The 16,115-nt window shown below is 56.4% G+C and overlaps 2 protein-coding genes across 12 annotated transcripts; both read left to right on the top strand.

Annotated features, from left to right (window-relative positions):
* The first annotated feature begins 1,519 nt into the window (after window positions 1–1,519).
* Window positions 1,520–8,431, top strand: LOC113936278 (uncharacterized protein C19orf85-like). The gene is made up of 4 exons (XM_027619340.1): window positions 1,520–1,765; window positions 6,566–6,859; window positions 8,076–8,196; window positions 8,261–8,431. Exons 1-4 carry the CDS (start codon window positions 1,593–1,595, stop codon window positions 8,429–8,431), a joined length of 759 nt encoding a protein of 252 aa, XP_027475141.1. The 5' UTR covers window positions 1,520–1,592.
* Window positions 8,339–16,032, top strand: ISOC2 (isochorismatase domain containing 2). Of its 11 annotated transcripts, none has more exons than XR_004819745.1 (6): window positions 8,339–8,487; window positions 12,090–12,227; window positions 13,421–13,630; window positions 13,759–13,935; window positions 14,085–14,202; window positions 15,629–16,024. XR_004819745.1 is itself a non-coding variant. In XM_035725096.1 (6 exons), the coding sequence occupies exons 2-6, from the start codon at window positions 12,093–12,095 to the stop codon at window positions 15,707–15,709; spliced, it is 474 nt and encodes a 157-aa protein (XP_035580989.1). In that variant the 5' UTR covers window positions 8,339–8,487; window positions 12,090–12,092; the 3' UTR covers window positions 15,710–16,032. The 11 variants fall into 11 exon arrangements, 10 of the variants coding, with proteins under 10 accessions (XP_035580989.1, XP_035580983.1, XP_035580987.1 ...); XM_035725096.1 differs by having other exon boundaries at window positions 13,562–13,630; window positions 13,865–13,935; window positions 15,629–16,032; XM_035725090.1 differs by having other exon boundaries at window positions 13,865–13,935; window positions 15,629–16,032.
* The last annotated feature ends 83 nt before the right edge of the window (window positions 16,033–16,115 follow it).

The raw sequence follows: 16,115 nt of genomic DNA, 5'->3' as shown, positions 1-16,115 counted from the left end.
TCCAGGGAGGGGCAGAAAAGCCAGGAGGGGCCAAGGGGCAAAGTGCAGCTCAGCGACGGGGCTGGAGAGCCTTGGAGGCGTCCAAGACGGTCGCTTGGTGTCTGCCGCGGTCGGCCTGGTGGCCCCCATCCCGAGCCCTGGGCCCGGCCTCTGCTACCGTATTTGGGCTGCTGCCCCAGTGCTGACCCTGCCCACAAGCGCAGGGTGGCGGGCCTACGCTGACTCGAGTTCAAATCCCAGCTTGGCCACTTACTTGCAGCGTGAGCTTGGAGAAGTCACGGCGGCTCTGGAAGCTGGAAAAGGCTTAGGGGACGGATTCTCCCCTGCAGCCTCCAGAACGGACACCTCGCCTTCAGCTCAGAAGACCCACCTTGAACTTCTGACCCCCAGAACTGCAAGAGAATAAATGTACATGGTTTTAAGGTTTGTGGGAGTGCGTACCCCTAGGACACTCACACCCCCCAACGCAAACCTTTAACGCAGTCCCCCCAGAGCAAACACGAAGACACCTCTCCCGCGCCAGCCCAGACCAGGGTCCCCCACTTTGGCCAATGCCCTCCCAGGAACAAGAGGACCCCACTCCCGCCCCCCAGGAGCCAGCCTCCTCCCCACCCGCCACGTCCCAGCCTCCCCCAAATACCAAGGGCCCCCCAGTCCCTCAGTACAATGCCTTCAGGGAAACCACACCGTGTTTTCTCTTCCCCTCCCACGGCCACAGCCAGGCTGTGCCAGAAACAGTCCCTCCTGTCACCCACCTAAGCACCCAGGCCAGCCGGCACCTGTCCCCCGCCCCCTCCCTTGCTCACTCACTGCTCTGGTGGAAATGCAGGGTTTGGGGCTCAACCCCCTCACACAGAAGCCAGCCCTTCCTGCTGGCTGGAGGCCTTGGGCACAGGCGAGCCCCCTCTCTGAGCCTGTTTCCCAGGATGCTGGGCCCGGAGCCGAGGGAAGCACAGGGGGGATACATCTGCAGGTGGGTGGGGAGATGTCAGGTGTCTGCCCCGCAGCTGGAGGCTGCCAGCATCCCTCCCAGGGAGCCGTGTCCCCCTCCCTCCCAACCTGCACCCAAGCCTCCCACCACTCCCTCCCCTCAACTCCAATTAAGGGTCCTCAACACTAATCGATGCGGTTGACTCAGCCCCTGGCCTCGCCTCCCTAATGAGGCCTTTGTCCCCATAATTGGCTATCTCCAGGTGCTTTTCTCTGCCCCCCACCATGCTGCCCTGTCCCATATCCTAGGTCCAACTATGTGCTAATTGGGCCCCTGGGGGGGCGCACATAAAGCACCCCCCCCTTGCCTTCCTATATCAGCCCCCACCCACGGGTTCCTCAAAGCTCTGCATCCAGCCTCCAGGAGGTAGGGGTGGGGCATAGGAGGGAGGACTTGTCCTAATTCCCTGGGCCCTGCTTCCTCCAACCAGAGCCTTGCCTCCCCTCCAGAGTCGGCCTGCCCCTCCCAAAGGCCCTCTCCTCTCCTGTCTGCTGTCTGCCTCCCCAGCCCTGAGCTCCTGGCCCTGGTTGCTCCTCTCGCCTCAGATTTAGGAGCTGCTTTCTGATCAGCAGGAATATTGTGGAGAGCTATCACCCCAGCCATGCACCCCGGGACCCCTACAGCCTCTGCAGTCTCTGAGCCCAGCCCTCGGGAACTGTGTGCCTTCGTGAGTGGGGCAACCACCCACATGCTGCGTGCCCTGCACCCTCGGCGGACCCGGACCCCCAAAAGGAGACCCAACCACAGGAGGTTTCTGCACAACCAGATCTGCAGGTGAGTGGGGGTGGACGAGGGGAGGGGCCAGACAGCTCAGAGTGGGGGAGACCAGGCCCAGACAGAACAGAGAGAAGGGGACCCCAGAATGCAGGTCCCCTGGTGATGATGGTGATGGTCATTTATTGGTCCCCAATAAATCAACATGCATTTATTGACCATTAACTGTGTACCGGGCCCCTGAGATCCATCTGTGCAAGTAGACAGAACCCCCTGCCTCATAGAGCCTGTGTTCCAGCGGCAAGGCAGCTGATCAGGGACAGCTAGATAAAGTAAGTGATACATGGATGGACCTTGAGAACATGATGCTGAGTGAAAGAAGCCAGACACAAGGCCACATATCGCATGATGCCATTTCTGTGAAACATCCAGAACAGGCAGAGCCAGAAAGCAGGGGAACAGTACCAGGGGAGGCACTGCTGGAGGCAAGTGGGGATGGTGAGTGATTGTCACTGGGTTCGGAGTTGCTTTCTGGGGTGACGAAAAGTTCCGGAACGAATTAGAGGTGGAAGTTGCACATTGTGAAGGTACTAAATGCCACTGAATTGCACACTTTAAAGTGGCTCATTTTAAGTTATATGAATTTTACCTCAATTTTTAAAAATTATATGGCATGCTATGAGGTGATAAGTGCCATGGAGGGTGTGCTGGGGGAGGACTGGCATTTTAGGTGTCAGGGAAGGCTTTACGGAGAAGGTGACAGTTGAGCCAAGACCTGACTGAAGCCAGGGAACAAGATGTGGATGTCTGAGGGAAGAGCATTCCAGGCAAGGCACAGCAAGTGCAAAGGCCCTGAGGCAGGAACATCCTTGGAATGCTTGAGAACCAGTATGGCTGGGGCACAGTGAAAGGGGGAAGGAATTAGGTTCTAAAGAAACAGGAGCTCCCCATTTAGCACTATATCATTCAGCCTCTGGGCCTCTGCACATCCTGTTCCCTTTGTGGGACAACGCCCTTCCCTGTCTCTGGGAATGTAGATGGGGACCTGAGCTCCTTCAGGTCTGTACTCACGCCTGTCCTCCCTCTCACACCTCACCCAGCCCTGCCCCACCTTGCCCTGTGCTCTCCCCTCACTTTGTGACAGTAACCAGTTTTTAAGCACTTGCTGTGTGCCAGGCACACCATACTAAGGGTTTGACATACGATATGTCACTTAATGCTCCCAATAAAGAGTAGGTTGCACAGTAGGTTGTCTTTGTCCCTACATTAGCAACGAGGAGGCTCAGAGAGATTCGATGACTTATCCAAACTACACAGCTAAAGAATGGATACAACCCAGGCACTCTGAGTCCAGAGCCGATGTTCTGTACTACTTTGCTGTCCTGCCTGGAAACAGCCTCTCAGGGACTTGAGGCTGACGATGATGTGATGATGGTGATGATGGAGGTGATGGTGGTGGTGATGGTGGTGATGGTGATGATGATGGTGATGATGGCGGTGATGATGTGATGATGGTGGTGATGGTGATGGTGGTGATGATGTGGTGATGATGATGGTGGTGATGGGGATGATGATGATGGTGAAGGTGATGATAATGGTGGTGGTGGTGATGGTGATGATGATGATGGTGGTGATAATGATGGTGATGACAATGATGATGGCAGTGATGATGATGGTGATGACGGTGATGATGGTGGTGACGATGATGGTGATGGTGGTGATGATGTGATGATGGTGGTGAAGGTGATGATGATGGTGGTGGTGGTGACGGTGATGATGATTATGATGATGGTGATGATGGTGGTGATGACAGTGGTGATGATGATGATGGTGATGATGGTGATGGTGATGACGATTATGATGGTGGTGATGACGATGATGGTGGTGATGGTGATGATGATGATGGTGGTGATGGTGATGATGATGATGGTGGTGATGACAATGATGATGATGGTGGTGACAATGGTGATGGTGATGGTGATGATGGTGATGGTGGTGACGACAGTGGTGATGATGACAGTGATGGTGATCATGGTGATGATGGTGGTGCTTGTTCTGAGCACTTTAGTATAAACTTATAATACTCACTCACAATGAATATGAATTCATTAATCCCCCATAGTAACCCTAGGAGGTAGATTCTATTATAATCCTCATTTTTCAGATGAGGAAACTGAGGCACAGAGAGGTAAAGTGACTTGCCCAAGAACCTGCTTTTCTCAAAGTAGGTTGTTCCTCCCAGCCAGCCCAGAACCTTGCTCCAAGAGGTCTTGGAACCAAATCTGAGTAAACAGGAGCCTGGTCCAGCCTAAATCCTGCCTCCACACTACAAGACACCTTCCACCAGGATGCCCAGCGCTGGCCACAATGTTCACTGCCACTACCCTACACACCCATTATTGAAGAGGAAAACACACATCTCTTCAAACAGGGTCCAGCCCTGTGTCCCAGAGCTAGCCTTCTCACTCCTCTTCAGCCCCTTCATCAACCAGTTCAGGACCCCTCCCCCATCTCCAGCCCCCATCTGGGTTCCCTGCCCACCTCCAGTCTGGACCCTGGGCTAATGCCAGCCTCTTACCTCCCAGGTTCCCTGTCTACCCTCCCCCACTCAGCCTCCCTGCTCCCCCAGGGCCAATTCCTCTCCTGTAGCATCCCAGACATTCCCACCCCCATGCCTGGCTCTGTCACATGCTCCCCGGAGACCCAGGCCTCCCACGAGTTGCCTCATGGGCAGCCCAGGCAGCTCTGGAGCATATTCCCTGAGAAAATCCAGGTCAGAGGTAAACTATCCTCGGCACCTTCCCACCCACGCCCTCCTCCACCCTCCAGGCCCCCTCAGGCCCTGCTCCCTCAGGAGCCCCCTCCCACCCATGTATATGGATTTTTGACTTTTTATTGTGAAGAATTTCCAATCTACAGAAAAGTCAAGACAGCTAGCTGTCTGACAGAGCAGTTCTCAAAAAATGGTCCCCAGACCCACAGCATCAGCACCTCCGCACAGTGTGGGGATGTGCTAGAGACGCAGATTCTTGAATGTCACCGCAGGCCTGCAGAACCCAAAGCTCAGGGGCCCAAGGACCTGTATTGCCACAAGCCCTCCAGGTGTTCCATTGTGCTCTCAAGTTAGAGAGCCACTGGCTTAAAGATCACTCACGTACCATCACTTAGACTTTACCGCCCATAACATTTTAGCCTATTTCCTTCATCTATCTTCTTAAAATAGTTCAAGCACATCACAAATGTCATGACTCTTCAGCCCTAAATGTCATTTATACGGAGTTTGTTCAAGTCAACTCCCCCCCTCTTCCCACCCCCATCCTCTGCCATTTAACCTGACCTCCCATTTCTGAACATTTTTCCTAGGGACTCAGAGTGTAACTATTCTCTTTGGCGTCAAAGACAGTTCCGGAGTAGCAGCTCTCACTAATTTATTTATGAGCCTATCTTCTTGTGGTAAAATAGACATAACATAAAATTCACCATTTTGAGTGATTTAAAGTGTGCACTTCATTGGTATTTCGTATATTCATAATGTTTTGCAACCAGTTACCTCTGTCGGGTTCCAGAACATTTTCATCACCCCCAGAGGAGATCCCCTACTCCCCAACCCCCCTCCCCCAGCACTGACAGCCACCAGTCCGCTTTCTGTCTCCAGGGACCTGCTTATTCTGGACATTTCATGTAAACAGAACCATACAATATCAGCTACCTGTTTAAATAAAACCTTTTCTGGAAATTTACCAACTATAAGAAATGCACATAGTATTGGCGTAGAGCTTGACGAATTTTCCCAAAGGGAACCTACTAGTGTAAGCAGCGCTCAGGTCCAGGAACAGGGCCCTTCTTGCCCCTGGAGGCACCCATGGTGTCTCCTTCCCATAAGCTGCCATCCTGATTTCTCTTACTGTCATCGGGTTAGCCTGCTTTTTGAGCTTCAAATGGAGTCATGCAGGTACGAATTGTGAGTCTTGCTGCTTTTGCTCAACATTATGTTTGTGCATTGATCTCCTACAATTGCCATAATCAAACACCAGAGACTGGGTGGCTAAAACAACAGAAATTTACTTTCTCATGCTTCTGGAGGCCCCAGTCCCAGATCAGGTGCTGGCAGGGTGAGGCCTCTCTCCTTGGCTTGTAGATGGCCTGTGTCTTCCTTCCACGGGTCCCAACCTCCTCTCATTGGATTAGAGGCCACCCTCACCATGTCATCTTAACTTAACTACCTCTTTAAAGGCCCTGTCTCCAAATACAATCATGTTCTAAGGTACTGAGTGTTAAACCTCCAACATATGAATTTTAGGGGGACATAACTGAGCCCATCATGGTTTGTGAGATCTTTCCACATAGTTCTTGAGAGGTAGGAACGATAGGGGAGGGGCCAGTGTGATGGCTGTTGTGGTCATCCAGACAGGAAATGCTGGGGACTTCAACCAAGGATTGGTGGGGATGTGGAGATGGGCAGATTCAAGAGCTCGGTAGGGAGTAGAATCCCCAGCGCATCACTGTTACACGTGCACCCCTAGCCCATAGTGCGCCTTGTGTGGAAGACACTTTTCAAGGCACCCTTTCCTTCAGACGTTTTTTACTTTTAAACATTGGGATGTGGTCATAACAAATCTAAATGTCAAAAATGTGCACTGTGCTGAACTGGAGGTGCTACCTTGTGCAGTACAAAACCCCCACAGCTGTTCAGAGCTCCCCTATGAATGGGGTTAGAAAAACTGAATTGTCAGACTCAAGAAAGGACCCAGGTAGCACAGAGCAGAAAAATGGAGAGGAGGAGAAGGAAGAAACTGGTTCTGGGAGGGCAGACAGGAGGGGAATGCTTCACGCTGCCCAGTAATGCTCATCTCTCTGCAGGCAGTTTGCCAAGATTGAAGCTGCCACCCGGCGCCTGGCGCTGTCTATCCTATCCCAGGAGGCACCTCCCCAGAGACCTGCGCCCCGGAGGCCGCCCCTGCCGCCTCCATCCCCCTTCCTGGGGGTGGCCTGTGCTGTGGCCCCCACTGAGGCACCCTACGCAGGCCCCAGCCTGAGCCTCGCGGCCCTGGACACCTCCACCCTCGACCTCTTTGATGACATTGCACTCACCCCCGAGTGTCCCTCAGGGCCATCTGAGTTGTCCCTCTGTGCTTGGGGCCAGCCAGACCTGAGGCAGGCTTCACATTTCTATAATCCCCTCCCGTCTCCCCCAAATACCCGGGGGGGAGTGGATGGGCCCTGGGCTCCTGAGGCGTATTGGGTGGGCAGGTGGGAGGTGCCTCGTGCCTGTCATTCTCAGGGAGTCCCTGAGGGCTGGGGTACCTGCTCCCCATGATGCTCAACCACAACCCAACCCAGGGCCCCCCCCCACCGGACAAATCAGAGGCCACCCTCATGATAGCTCAGCAGCCACCCCCCAGGAGCCCCCTGTCCTGTCAACTCCCCTCCTGGCAACCCCTGGGAACATGAACCAAGCCCAGACTCCTCCCACCTCAGGCCACGTCTTCTCCTGGTCCAGGTCCCCCACCTCTGCCTCTGCCAGGGGTGCCCCCTTGCACTCTCCCTCCCCCACCTTCTCCCTCCTTTCTTCCCAGGCCCATCTCCTCAGTGTCTGCGGCTCCAGGCTCCTCTCACCTTGGCTAATTTCTGCCTAATGTCTGGTCTTGTCTCATTTATTCCCAAATATGTACCGAGGGCCTACTATGTGTCAGGCCCCATCTAGATGCTGAGGATTCAGGAGTGAATAAACAGACAAGATGTGTGCATTTAAGGGGGTGGGGGGGGATGACAAAGGGTACATTCGTACATTTCTTAAACGCAAGATAAATTTCCAATTTCAGATTGAAATTAGTGCTGTGAAGAAAATAAAACAGAGACTTGACTGAGTGGCTGTTTGACATCAGGTGCTCAGGGAAAGCCTTGAATGACAAGGAGCCGTCTAAGCGAAGGTCTGGGGCTCCAGGCTGAGGAAACAGGACGTGCAAAGACTCCGAGGTGGCTGGAGCAGTGTGAGCAGGGCAAGTGGTAAGAGATGAGGTCAGGGAGGTTGACAAAGGCAAACATGAATTGGGAGTAGTTTGGATTTGATTCCAAGACTGATGAGGAAATTCTCTCCCCAACTCTTTCTCAGCCCCATTTCCAAGCACAGAGTCTAAATATTACAAACACCACGCAAAACAAACAACCAAACAGCACCCTAGGAGGCAGGTGCTGTACAGATAGGGAAACTGAGGCTGAGTGGGGTTGGGAGGACTTAAATCCCCTTTCCTGGAAAGTGCTTGGGTCTCTTGATACGTTTCTGTGTCTAGGCCCAAGGGCCAACGTTCGAACCCCAGGCCTGCCTCTGCTCTGGCTACGCCCCTCCCTCCCTCATTTCTCGGCCTCAAAGGTCTTGTTTATACGATGCGGGTGGCCGCTACCCACCTGCCCAGCTGGAGTTCGCGTTCTCCGCACCCACGGCGCCGCTCCGCCCCGGGCCCGCCATTCACGCCCTTCCCGGCTCCCCATTGGTCAGAGGCGCTGCCTTCCCGCCCCCCCCCCCCGGTGGGCCAATCACGCTCTCAACATTGACAGTGTGCCCGGCACCGCCCCTCCACGGAGGGCCAAACAGCCTCGCCTGTGGATTGGCCGGCCGCAAGGGCGGGGCAGAGCTTGGCGAGCGCCGATTGGGTGGCTCGGCCTGGATGGGCGGACGCGGATGGCGCGGGGGCGGGCCACGTGTGGCGACCCTACAAAAAACGGTGACCTAGCCTTGGAACCCGGCAGGAGGAACTGAGCGGCTTAAGTCCGGGCTTTGAGAGGTGAGTGTCCCCCAGGCCTCTCCAGCGAAGGAGCGGGACAGGCTGGGGCCCGGCGCCTTCCGGGTAAGCCTCCCCTCCCCCAGGGCTGCAGGGGGACCGATCTCCCCGCCTTGCAGGTGGGGAAACGGAGGCTTTGCCAGGCGGTCCAGGCCGAGGTGACACGGCCAAGGGGAGCACTCCTGCCCAGGCCCTACAGAATTGGCTGGCCAGGGACTCGAGCCCTCCACGGGTCGCACCCGCCCTCTCTGCATCCCCGGCCGAGTTTTGCCTCATCCCTATGAGTTTGACCCCTATTTTCAGGCTCAGACAGAGCATGAAACTTGCGAAGGGTCACACAGCCAGGAAATCCCGGCTGCAGGGCTGCCCACCCCCCTCCCCCTGCTGCCCCTCCTCCTCCCGCCTTGGACTCCCTCCACCCAGAGTTCAATTCTGTACCTTCTCTCCACGGCACCCGCAAATGGGTCTCCAGCCCAGACCTCCCCACATGCGTGCACACACACACACTCCCCGCCCTCAATTTTTCATCTTCTTCCCCACACCAATTCCCCTCTCCAGGTCCCCAGTTCCCCCCAATTCCCTTCTCCAAGTCCCTGGGACTTGCCACCCATGAACCAGAAACCTGAAGATCTTCCTCCTTCCCCCCTCCCCCACAGCCCTGCCCCCTGAATCTCTCTGCCCTCTCTGCTTTAACTAGAGCCCAGGCCTCACCCTTGCCCACCTGGACCCCAGCCCTGGTTTTCTTCCTGGCCTCCACCTCCAGTCCAGCCCCACAGAGGCCAGCGAGGCCTCCCCCATTTTATCTGATATTTTGAAAACTTTTTATGGAGATACACTGCATATGCAGGAAAACCATACAAATCACAAGTACATAGCTCAAATAACGTTTCACATAGCAAACACTCTGGTGTAAACAGCATCCGAATCCAGCCAGAAGTAGGACATCCCCCACATCCCAGAAGAGCCCCCCTTGGACCCTGTTCTTCACTGCCACCCAAGGATAACCATTCATTCATTGATTCATTGATTCATTCATTCATTCATAACTTCACCACCACAGACTGGTTTTGCTGGGTTCTCACCTCATGTAAATATTTTATTGTATTGTAGTTATTATGGACCAGACAACCGATCACACATTGTCCAAAATTGAAAAGGAACAGAACAGTACACCGTTAAAATCAAGTCTCCTTCACACCCGGTCCCTCAGTGACCTGCTCCCTGGCCTGAAGTACCTGCTCCATATAGAGAAGAGGGCTACACTGGCTTGTTCTCTCCTGATTGGGGCACAGATGGGAGCATTGCTAGATACCCTGTTCTGCTTCATTTCACTGTTACCCCTCTTGGACAATTTTCCATATTGTTACTTAAAGAGCATGCTTGTCATTCTTCCTGGCTGCAAAGAATTCCATAGTATAGACACACCGTAACTCAGGTGACGGCTAAAGGGCTGCCCAACCGTAGATGTTTACATTGATTTCTATTCCTTTGCTCTGTGGAAGAGTCCCATAATGAGTAACCTAGGCCTGGTAGTGAATAACCTCATGTCTCACATGGATGTCTGCAGGGCAAACACTCAGGAGAGAGTTTTCTGGGTCACAGGGTTCACATAACTCTAATTCTGAGAAATGTGGTCCCACGTGCTTCCCTAAGGGTTGTTGCAATCCACACTCCTACCAGTGTGCAGGGGAGATCCTTGTTGCTCCAGACACATGTCGTAGGCTTGCAGCCATTAGAGCCCTGATCTGACCTTGACCCTCCTGTCTCCTGAAGACTCAAAAGAGTAGAAGTGAGAAGAGCACCCCAGCTGGAGGGACCACCAGCAAAAGGCCTTGAGATGCAACATGACTGGCCAAGGCTGGAATGGTCCACAGCGCCTTGTGGGAGGGGGTTATGTTTTAGTCTTGAGGACAGAGAGAAGCCATGCAGGACAGTGGGGGCTGAGACAGGAGAGTGACAGAGTCCGCTTTGTGTTTTCAGATTTTCTCTCTCTCTCTCTCTCTCTCTGGCCACTTCCTCAGGAAGAATTTTGCACTCTGCCAAGATAGATCAGGTTTCCTAGAAATCCCAGCACTGATCACAGTTGTAATTATGTGATTAATTCATTGTGTGGTTTTGTTTTTGTGGGAGCTTCCATGCCATTTTGTTTTTAGATAAAATTCACATAGCATAAAACTCCCCCTTCTAACCATCCATCCTTTTTTATAGTTCAGATATGTTGCCCATAGAAAACATTTTCTACGGTAGACCTGTTCATCTGAGAGAATCCCCATAAACACCTGTGTGTACTTACCACCCAGCCTTCACACCTCCCCCGTGTTAACCCTTTGGCCTTCCACTAGGTCTGCAGGGTCTCCCATGTCCCAGATAAATTAACGAGTAAATGAGTGAGCACACAGGGGATGAGAGCTGTGCAGCAACTTGGGGACCCAAGGACTCAGACCTCCTGGGGACATGGGCTGGGACATGCTGAGACTCAGGGCCCCAGGTGCGGGAGACGGAGCCACTCTGACCGGGAGGCTGGCTGTCCTCTAGTCCTGCAGGACCTCGGGCAAGTCATGGACCACTCTGCGTCTCAGTGGCCTCCCCGTAAAAGGGCTGCTGGGCAGGTGGCTCCACCAGCCCCGCCCCTTCTTTCTCTCTCTCTCTTTTTTTTTTAAACCGTGCTAAAGTACACATAATGAAATTTACCATTTCAACCATTCTTAAGCGTACCATGAAGTGGCTGTTACAAACATTCATGACTTTGCGTAACCGTGGCCACCATCTAGTTCCAGAATGTGTTCATCACCCCAGATGGGAACTCTGCACGCATTAGGCGATCAGTTCTCGTCTCTCCACCTGCCCAGCCCCTGGCAGCCACCAGCTGCTTCCTGCCTCTGGACTTGATCCCTGTGGGCAGCGGTTCATATACAAGGGCTCCCACAGAGGGGGGCCTTCAGTCACTGGCCTCCCTTACTGAGCACAGCGATTCTGAGGTTCATCCATGATGTAGCACGTAGCAGCGCTTCATTCCTTTCTACAGGTGGATAATAGTCCCCTGTGTAGGTACCCCCGCCTTTCTGTCTAGGAACCATAGGGACATGCAGCCCGCATTGCACACATGGGTAACTGAGTTTCAGAGGCTCAGTCCGGGGGAGTCTGACTTGAGGGAGTCAGCACCGCCCCTCCACCCAGGCTCTTTTTTCCTCAGGAGCCACATCTGTTCCATTAGCTGCTTGGGCCCTTGGGTGGGTCACTTCACACCTCACCCTGAGGGTGAGGATCACAGTTGGAGCCTGGAGTGTGGCAGGAGAGAGGGTGACCTTGACGGAAGGAAAAGCCTTCCCAGGGCCCTGGGAGAGTGAGGCTGGGAGCACCAGGGTGGTCGAGGTCAGAGAAGGCTTCTGGGGGAAAGTGATGTCCCAGCTGAGTAGGACACGTTAAGAAAGAAATGGATACCAGGCCCCAGGGAACTGCAGACACAAAGGCCTGATGGTAGGAGCACAGTGGTTTCCAAAGCACCGTGTAGGACCCTCAAGGGTCTAGGTGCATGGACCCTGGATGTGCAAAGAAGCCCCTTGCCCATCTGACCCTACCCACTCAGCACCTCCGCCCATCCCCAGAACATGGCGGCTGTGAAGCCCAGCCTGGGCCGAGTCCTCCCTGGATCATCCATCCTGTTCCTGTGTGACATGCAGGAGAAGTTCCGACATATTGCATACTTCCCCGAGATTGTCTCTGTGGCCGCCCGCATGCTCAAGGTACAGCCCCTCCTCCCTCAGACCAGGTATCAGGCCCCAGCCTCCTCCCTCAGACCCAGGAGTCCAGCCCCCAGCCTCCTCCCTCAGACCCAGGAGTCCAGACCCCCAGCCCCCTCCTCCCTCAGACCCAGGAGTCCAGACCCCCAGCCCCTCCTCCCTCAGACTCAGGAGCCCAGCTCCCAGCCCCTCTGCCCTCAGACCCAGGAGTCCAGCCCCCAGCCTCCTCCCTCAGACCCAGGAGTCCAGACCCCCAGCCCCCTCCTCCTTCAGACCCAGGAGCCCAGGCCCCCAGCCCCTCCTCCCTCAGACCTGGGAGTCCAGACCCCAGCCCCTCCTCCCTCAGACCCACGAGTCCAGACCCGCAGCCCCTCCTCCCTCAGACCCAGGAGTCCAGCCCCCCCAGCCCCCTCCTCCCTCAGACCCCGGAGTCCAGGCCCCCAGCCCCCTCCTCCCTCAGACCCAGGAGGCCAGGCCCCCAGCCCCTCTGCCCTCAGACCCAGGAGTCCAGCCCCCAGCCTCCTCCCTCAGACCCAGGAGTCCAGACCCCCAGCCCCCTCCTCCCTCAGACCCAGGAGTCCAGCCCCCCCAGCCCCTCCTCCCTCAGACCCAGGAGGCCAGGCCCCCAGCCCCCTCCTCCCTCAGACCCAGGAGTCCAGGCCCCAACCCCCTCCTCCCTCAGACCCAGGAGTCCAGCCCCCAGCCTCCTCCCTCAGACCCAGGAGTCCAGACCCCCAGCCCCCTCCTCCCTCAGACCCAGGAGTCCAGCCCCCCCAGCCCCTCCTCCCTCAGACCCAGGAGGCCAGGCCCCCAGCCCCCTCCTCCCTCAGACCCAGGAGTCCAGACCCCCAGCCCCCTCCTCCCTCAGACCCAGGAGGCCAGCCCCCCCAGCCCCTCCTCCCTCAGACCCAGGAGTCCAGCCCCCCCAGCCTCCTCCCTCAGACCCAGGAGTCCAGACCCCCAGCCCCCTCCTCCCTCAGACCCAGGAGTCCAGCCCCCCCAGCCCCTCCTCCCTCAGACCCAGGAGGCCAGGCCCCCAGCCCCCTCCTCCCTCAGACCCAGGAGTCCAGACCCCTAGGCCCTCCTCCCTCAGACCCAGGAGTCCAGGCCCCAGCCCCCTCCTCCCTCAGACCCAGGAGTCTGGCCCCACAGGCCCCTCCCTCAGGCTCAGGCCTTTGTCCCCTCCCCTGGCACAGGTGGCCAGGCTGCTGGAGGTACCCGCTGTGCTAACAGAGCAGTACCCAGCAGGCCTGGGCCCCACGGTGCCTGAGCTGGGGGCTGAAGGCCTGCGACCGGTGGCCAAAACTTGCTTCAGCATGGTGCCTGTGATGCTGCAGGAGCTGGACACCCGGCCCCAGCTGCGTTCTGTGCTCCTCTGTGGCATTGAGACACAGGCCTGCATCCTGGTGAGACCCCCCATCACTGCATCTTCCCTGAGCCAGAGCCCTCCATCCTGGCAGGACCCCGTTCCTGACCTGGGACCTTCATCCTTACTCTGGACCCCTCTCTGCCTGGTGCTCCCCTCCTGCCCTAGGATCCTGTTGTAGACCGGGGGCCCTCCTGCCTGATCGGAGCCTCCTCATCCCATCCCAGCTCCCCAGTCCCTCACCCCAGACCCCCGTTCTTGTCTGTGCCCCCAGAACACCACCTTGGACCTCCTGGACCGTGGGCTACAGGTCCATGTGGTGGTGGACGCCTGCTCTTCTCGCAGGTGAGTGGGTCCTGCTGAGGGGGGTGGTGCATGTGGGGTACAGATGGGGTGGCCAGGAAGAACCAGGGAGTGGGATCCCTGCTGAGCTTGCCAGGGGTCTGGGTGTCCAGGCCGAGGCACCAACAAATCCCTCCCACCCACCCACCCAGCCAGGTGGACAGGCTGGTGGCGCTGGCCCGGATGCGGCAGAGTGGTGCCTTCCTCTCTACCAGTGAAGGGCTGATTCTGCAGCTTGTGGGTGATGCCGCCCACCCCCAGTTTAAGGAGGTACTGGCCCCACACCCCTACCTTTGCCTCCCTTTCCAGCACCCACCACCTATTGGTTGACAGAATCCATCTGGGAACACAGCAGGCTGCCGCCTCCAGTGGGCAAAGTTCTAAGTTCTGTAAGAGAAGCTGTCCATGGCCATAAGGACAGGAGAGAGAGAAAGCAGGGGAGGGGGCTGGGAGGGCTGGGGTGCAGAGGAGCGGGGCTGCTTGGGGTGGTGTGGGAGGCCTCCCGGGGAGAGGTACGGGAGGCAGCCAGGTAGACAGGCAAGAACAGTCTGGCAGAGGCCCTGTAGGTGGGAGCCCTGTGACCCTCTCTGTTCCTTCCTCCAGGACCTGCAGCCACCACCACTGGCCCTCAGGGTGGCGGGAGGTGCCCAGCCCTCTGAGGTCCGCCCCTTTCCCTCCTCTTAGTTCCGTTCTGTTGAATATTTGCTAAGCACCTACTGTGGCCCAACCACGGTGGCAGGTCCTGGGGCAACAGCAAAAGCCAGTCTGTATTCAGTTACACATTGTGGCCAGAAGCTAGAAAGGGATGTTCAGAGTGTGCGAGGAATAAGATGGGGGCTTACAGCAGAGAGGTCCTTCCCCAGGGGTGGCCTTGAAGCAGAGACCTGAAATAGGACAAGCAGCCAGTCATCCAAAAAGTGTTCGTGGCAGAAGGAACAGCTAGGACAAAGGCCTGGACACGGGACTGAACCTGCCTTATTCAAAGCACCGTAGCAAGGCATGGTGAGCTCTCGATGAATATAGGAGGAGGGCGAGCAGAGAGGAGCCAGAGCCCCATCTTCTCAAGGATTTGAGGGTTTTGCACAAGGGAGCTGGCCACGGTCTGATCTGCAGTTTGGTTCTGGGTGGCCCATGGATGTGGGCTGGTGGCCGGAAGGAGGGAGACAAGAGTGGAGGCACTGGGGATGCAGACTCTGCTGATTTTTCTGGAGGCAAGCACAGTGAGGCCTGCTGATGGGTGCAGTGTGGGGCCTTGGGAGAAGGTGGCCCCAGAGAGGGGGTTGAGCATCTGTGGTCTACTGACCGTCGGTGTGAGAGGTCAGGTGGTGACTCACATCTAAGAGGCAGTTGGATCAGTGAGTCTGGAGTTGAGGGGCAAGGCATGGGCTGGATTTGGGAGTTGAGAGGGATGGGGGAGGTAAGATTACTTAAGCAGGAGCCTGTATAGACAAGAAGCTCCAGGACAGGGCCTTGGTACAAGCCAGCAAAGTGGACCAAGATGGCAGGTGATCAGGAGCCAACCCAGGCAGCCATTGTGAAAGGGAGGCCCAAGGAGAAGTTTCAAGAAGAGGGAATGGTTGGCTTAGCCAGTTGCTGCCAAGAGGGCAGGCAGATGAAAATGGAGAAGTGCCCCTCCAAATCTGTCCTAGAAATGGGGACTCTTGACTCTTCCTGAACCCTCCTCTTCCCCTTACAGATCCAGAAGATCATCAAAGAGCCTGCCCCGGACAGCGGGCTGCTGAGCCTCTTCCAAGGCCAGAACCCCCTCTTCCGCTGAACTCCTCACCCTGAAGACCACCCTCCTGTCATTGGGACCTCTGTGAAATCATTTCACCCCCATCCTTGGCTCCCAAGAGTGGTGCAGTCCACAGGGAGTACCACCCCCCCCCGAGGGGAGGTGGAGTGCCACCTTGCCATTGGGCCAGAGCGCCGGAAATGCAAATGAGACTCCAGGAAGCTGTGCGGCAGTTGGCTGAGCAGAGCTGGGGGCGGGGCTCGGCCCCGGGCCACTTCACGAGGCGGGGAGGGGCGGGGGAGGGAGTGTCACAGGCTGTGGAACCCGGACTTGCAGAATAAACATTGATGTGGCTGTGGACCGAACCATTCTTGGACTTGGGGGTGTCCCGGGGGCGAGTGGGGGCCGCGGGTTGGGGGAAGAGGGGTCCCAGCAGGTGGGGAGGGGG

Source organism: Zalophus californianus, chromosome 17 (genome assembly GCF_009762305.2).
Source record: "Zalophus californianus isolate mZalCal1 chromosome 17, mZalCal1.pri.v2, whole genome shotgun sequence".
Lineage (NCBI taxonomy): Eukaryota > Metazoa > Chordata > Mammalia > Carnivora > Otariidae > Zalophus > Zalophus californianus.
Note: the sequence above shows the minus strand (reverse complement) of the source record. Positions and strands in the feature narration are given on the sequence as shown.

Bases quoted from the DNA above. Each gene is read 5' to 3' on its own strand.
- LOC113936278 (XM_027619340.1), top strand. From the start codon at position 1,593: ATGCACCCCGGGACCCCTACAGCCTCTGCAGTCTCTGAGCCCAGCCCT. The intron at 1,766-6,565 runs GTGAGTGGGGGT...ATCTCTCTGCAG, and splicing joins CTGCACAACCAGATCTGCAG to GCAGTTTGCCAAGATTGAAG. The intron at 8,197-8,260 runs GTCAGAGGCGCT...CAACATTGACAG, and splicing joins CCCTTCCCGGCTCCCCATTG to TGTGCCCGGCACCGCCCCTC.
- ISOC2 (XM_035725088.1), top strand. From the start codon at position 12,093: ATGGCGGCTGTGAAGCCCAGCCTGGGCCGAGTCCTCCCTGGATCATCC. The intron at 13,739-13,864 runs GTGCTCCCCTCC...CTGTGCCCCCAG, and splicing joins TCTGGACCCCTCTCTGCCTG to AACACCACCTTGGACCTCCT. The intron at 14,203-15,628 runs GTACTGGCCCCA...TTCCCCTTACAG, and splicing joins CCCACCCCCAGTTTAAGGAG to ATCCAGAAGATCATCAAAGA.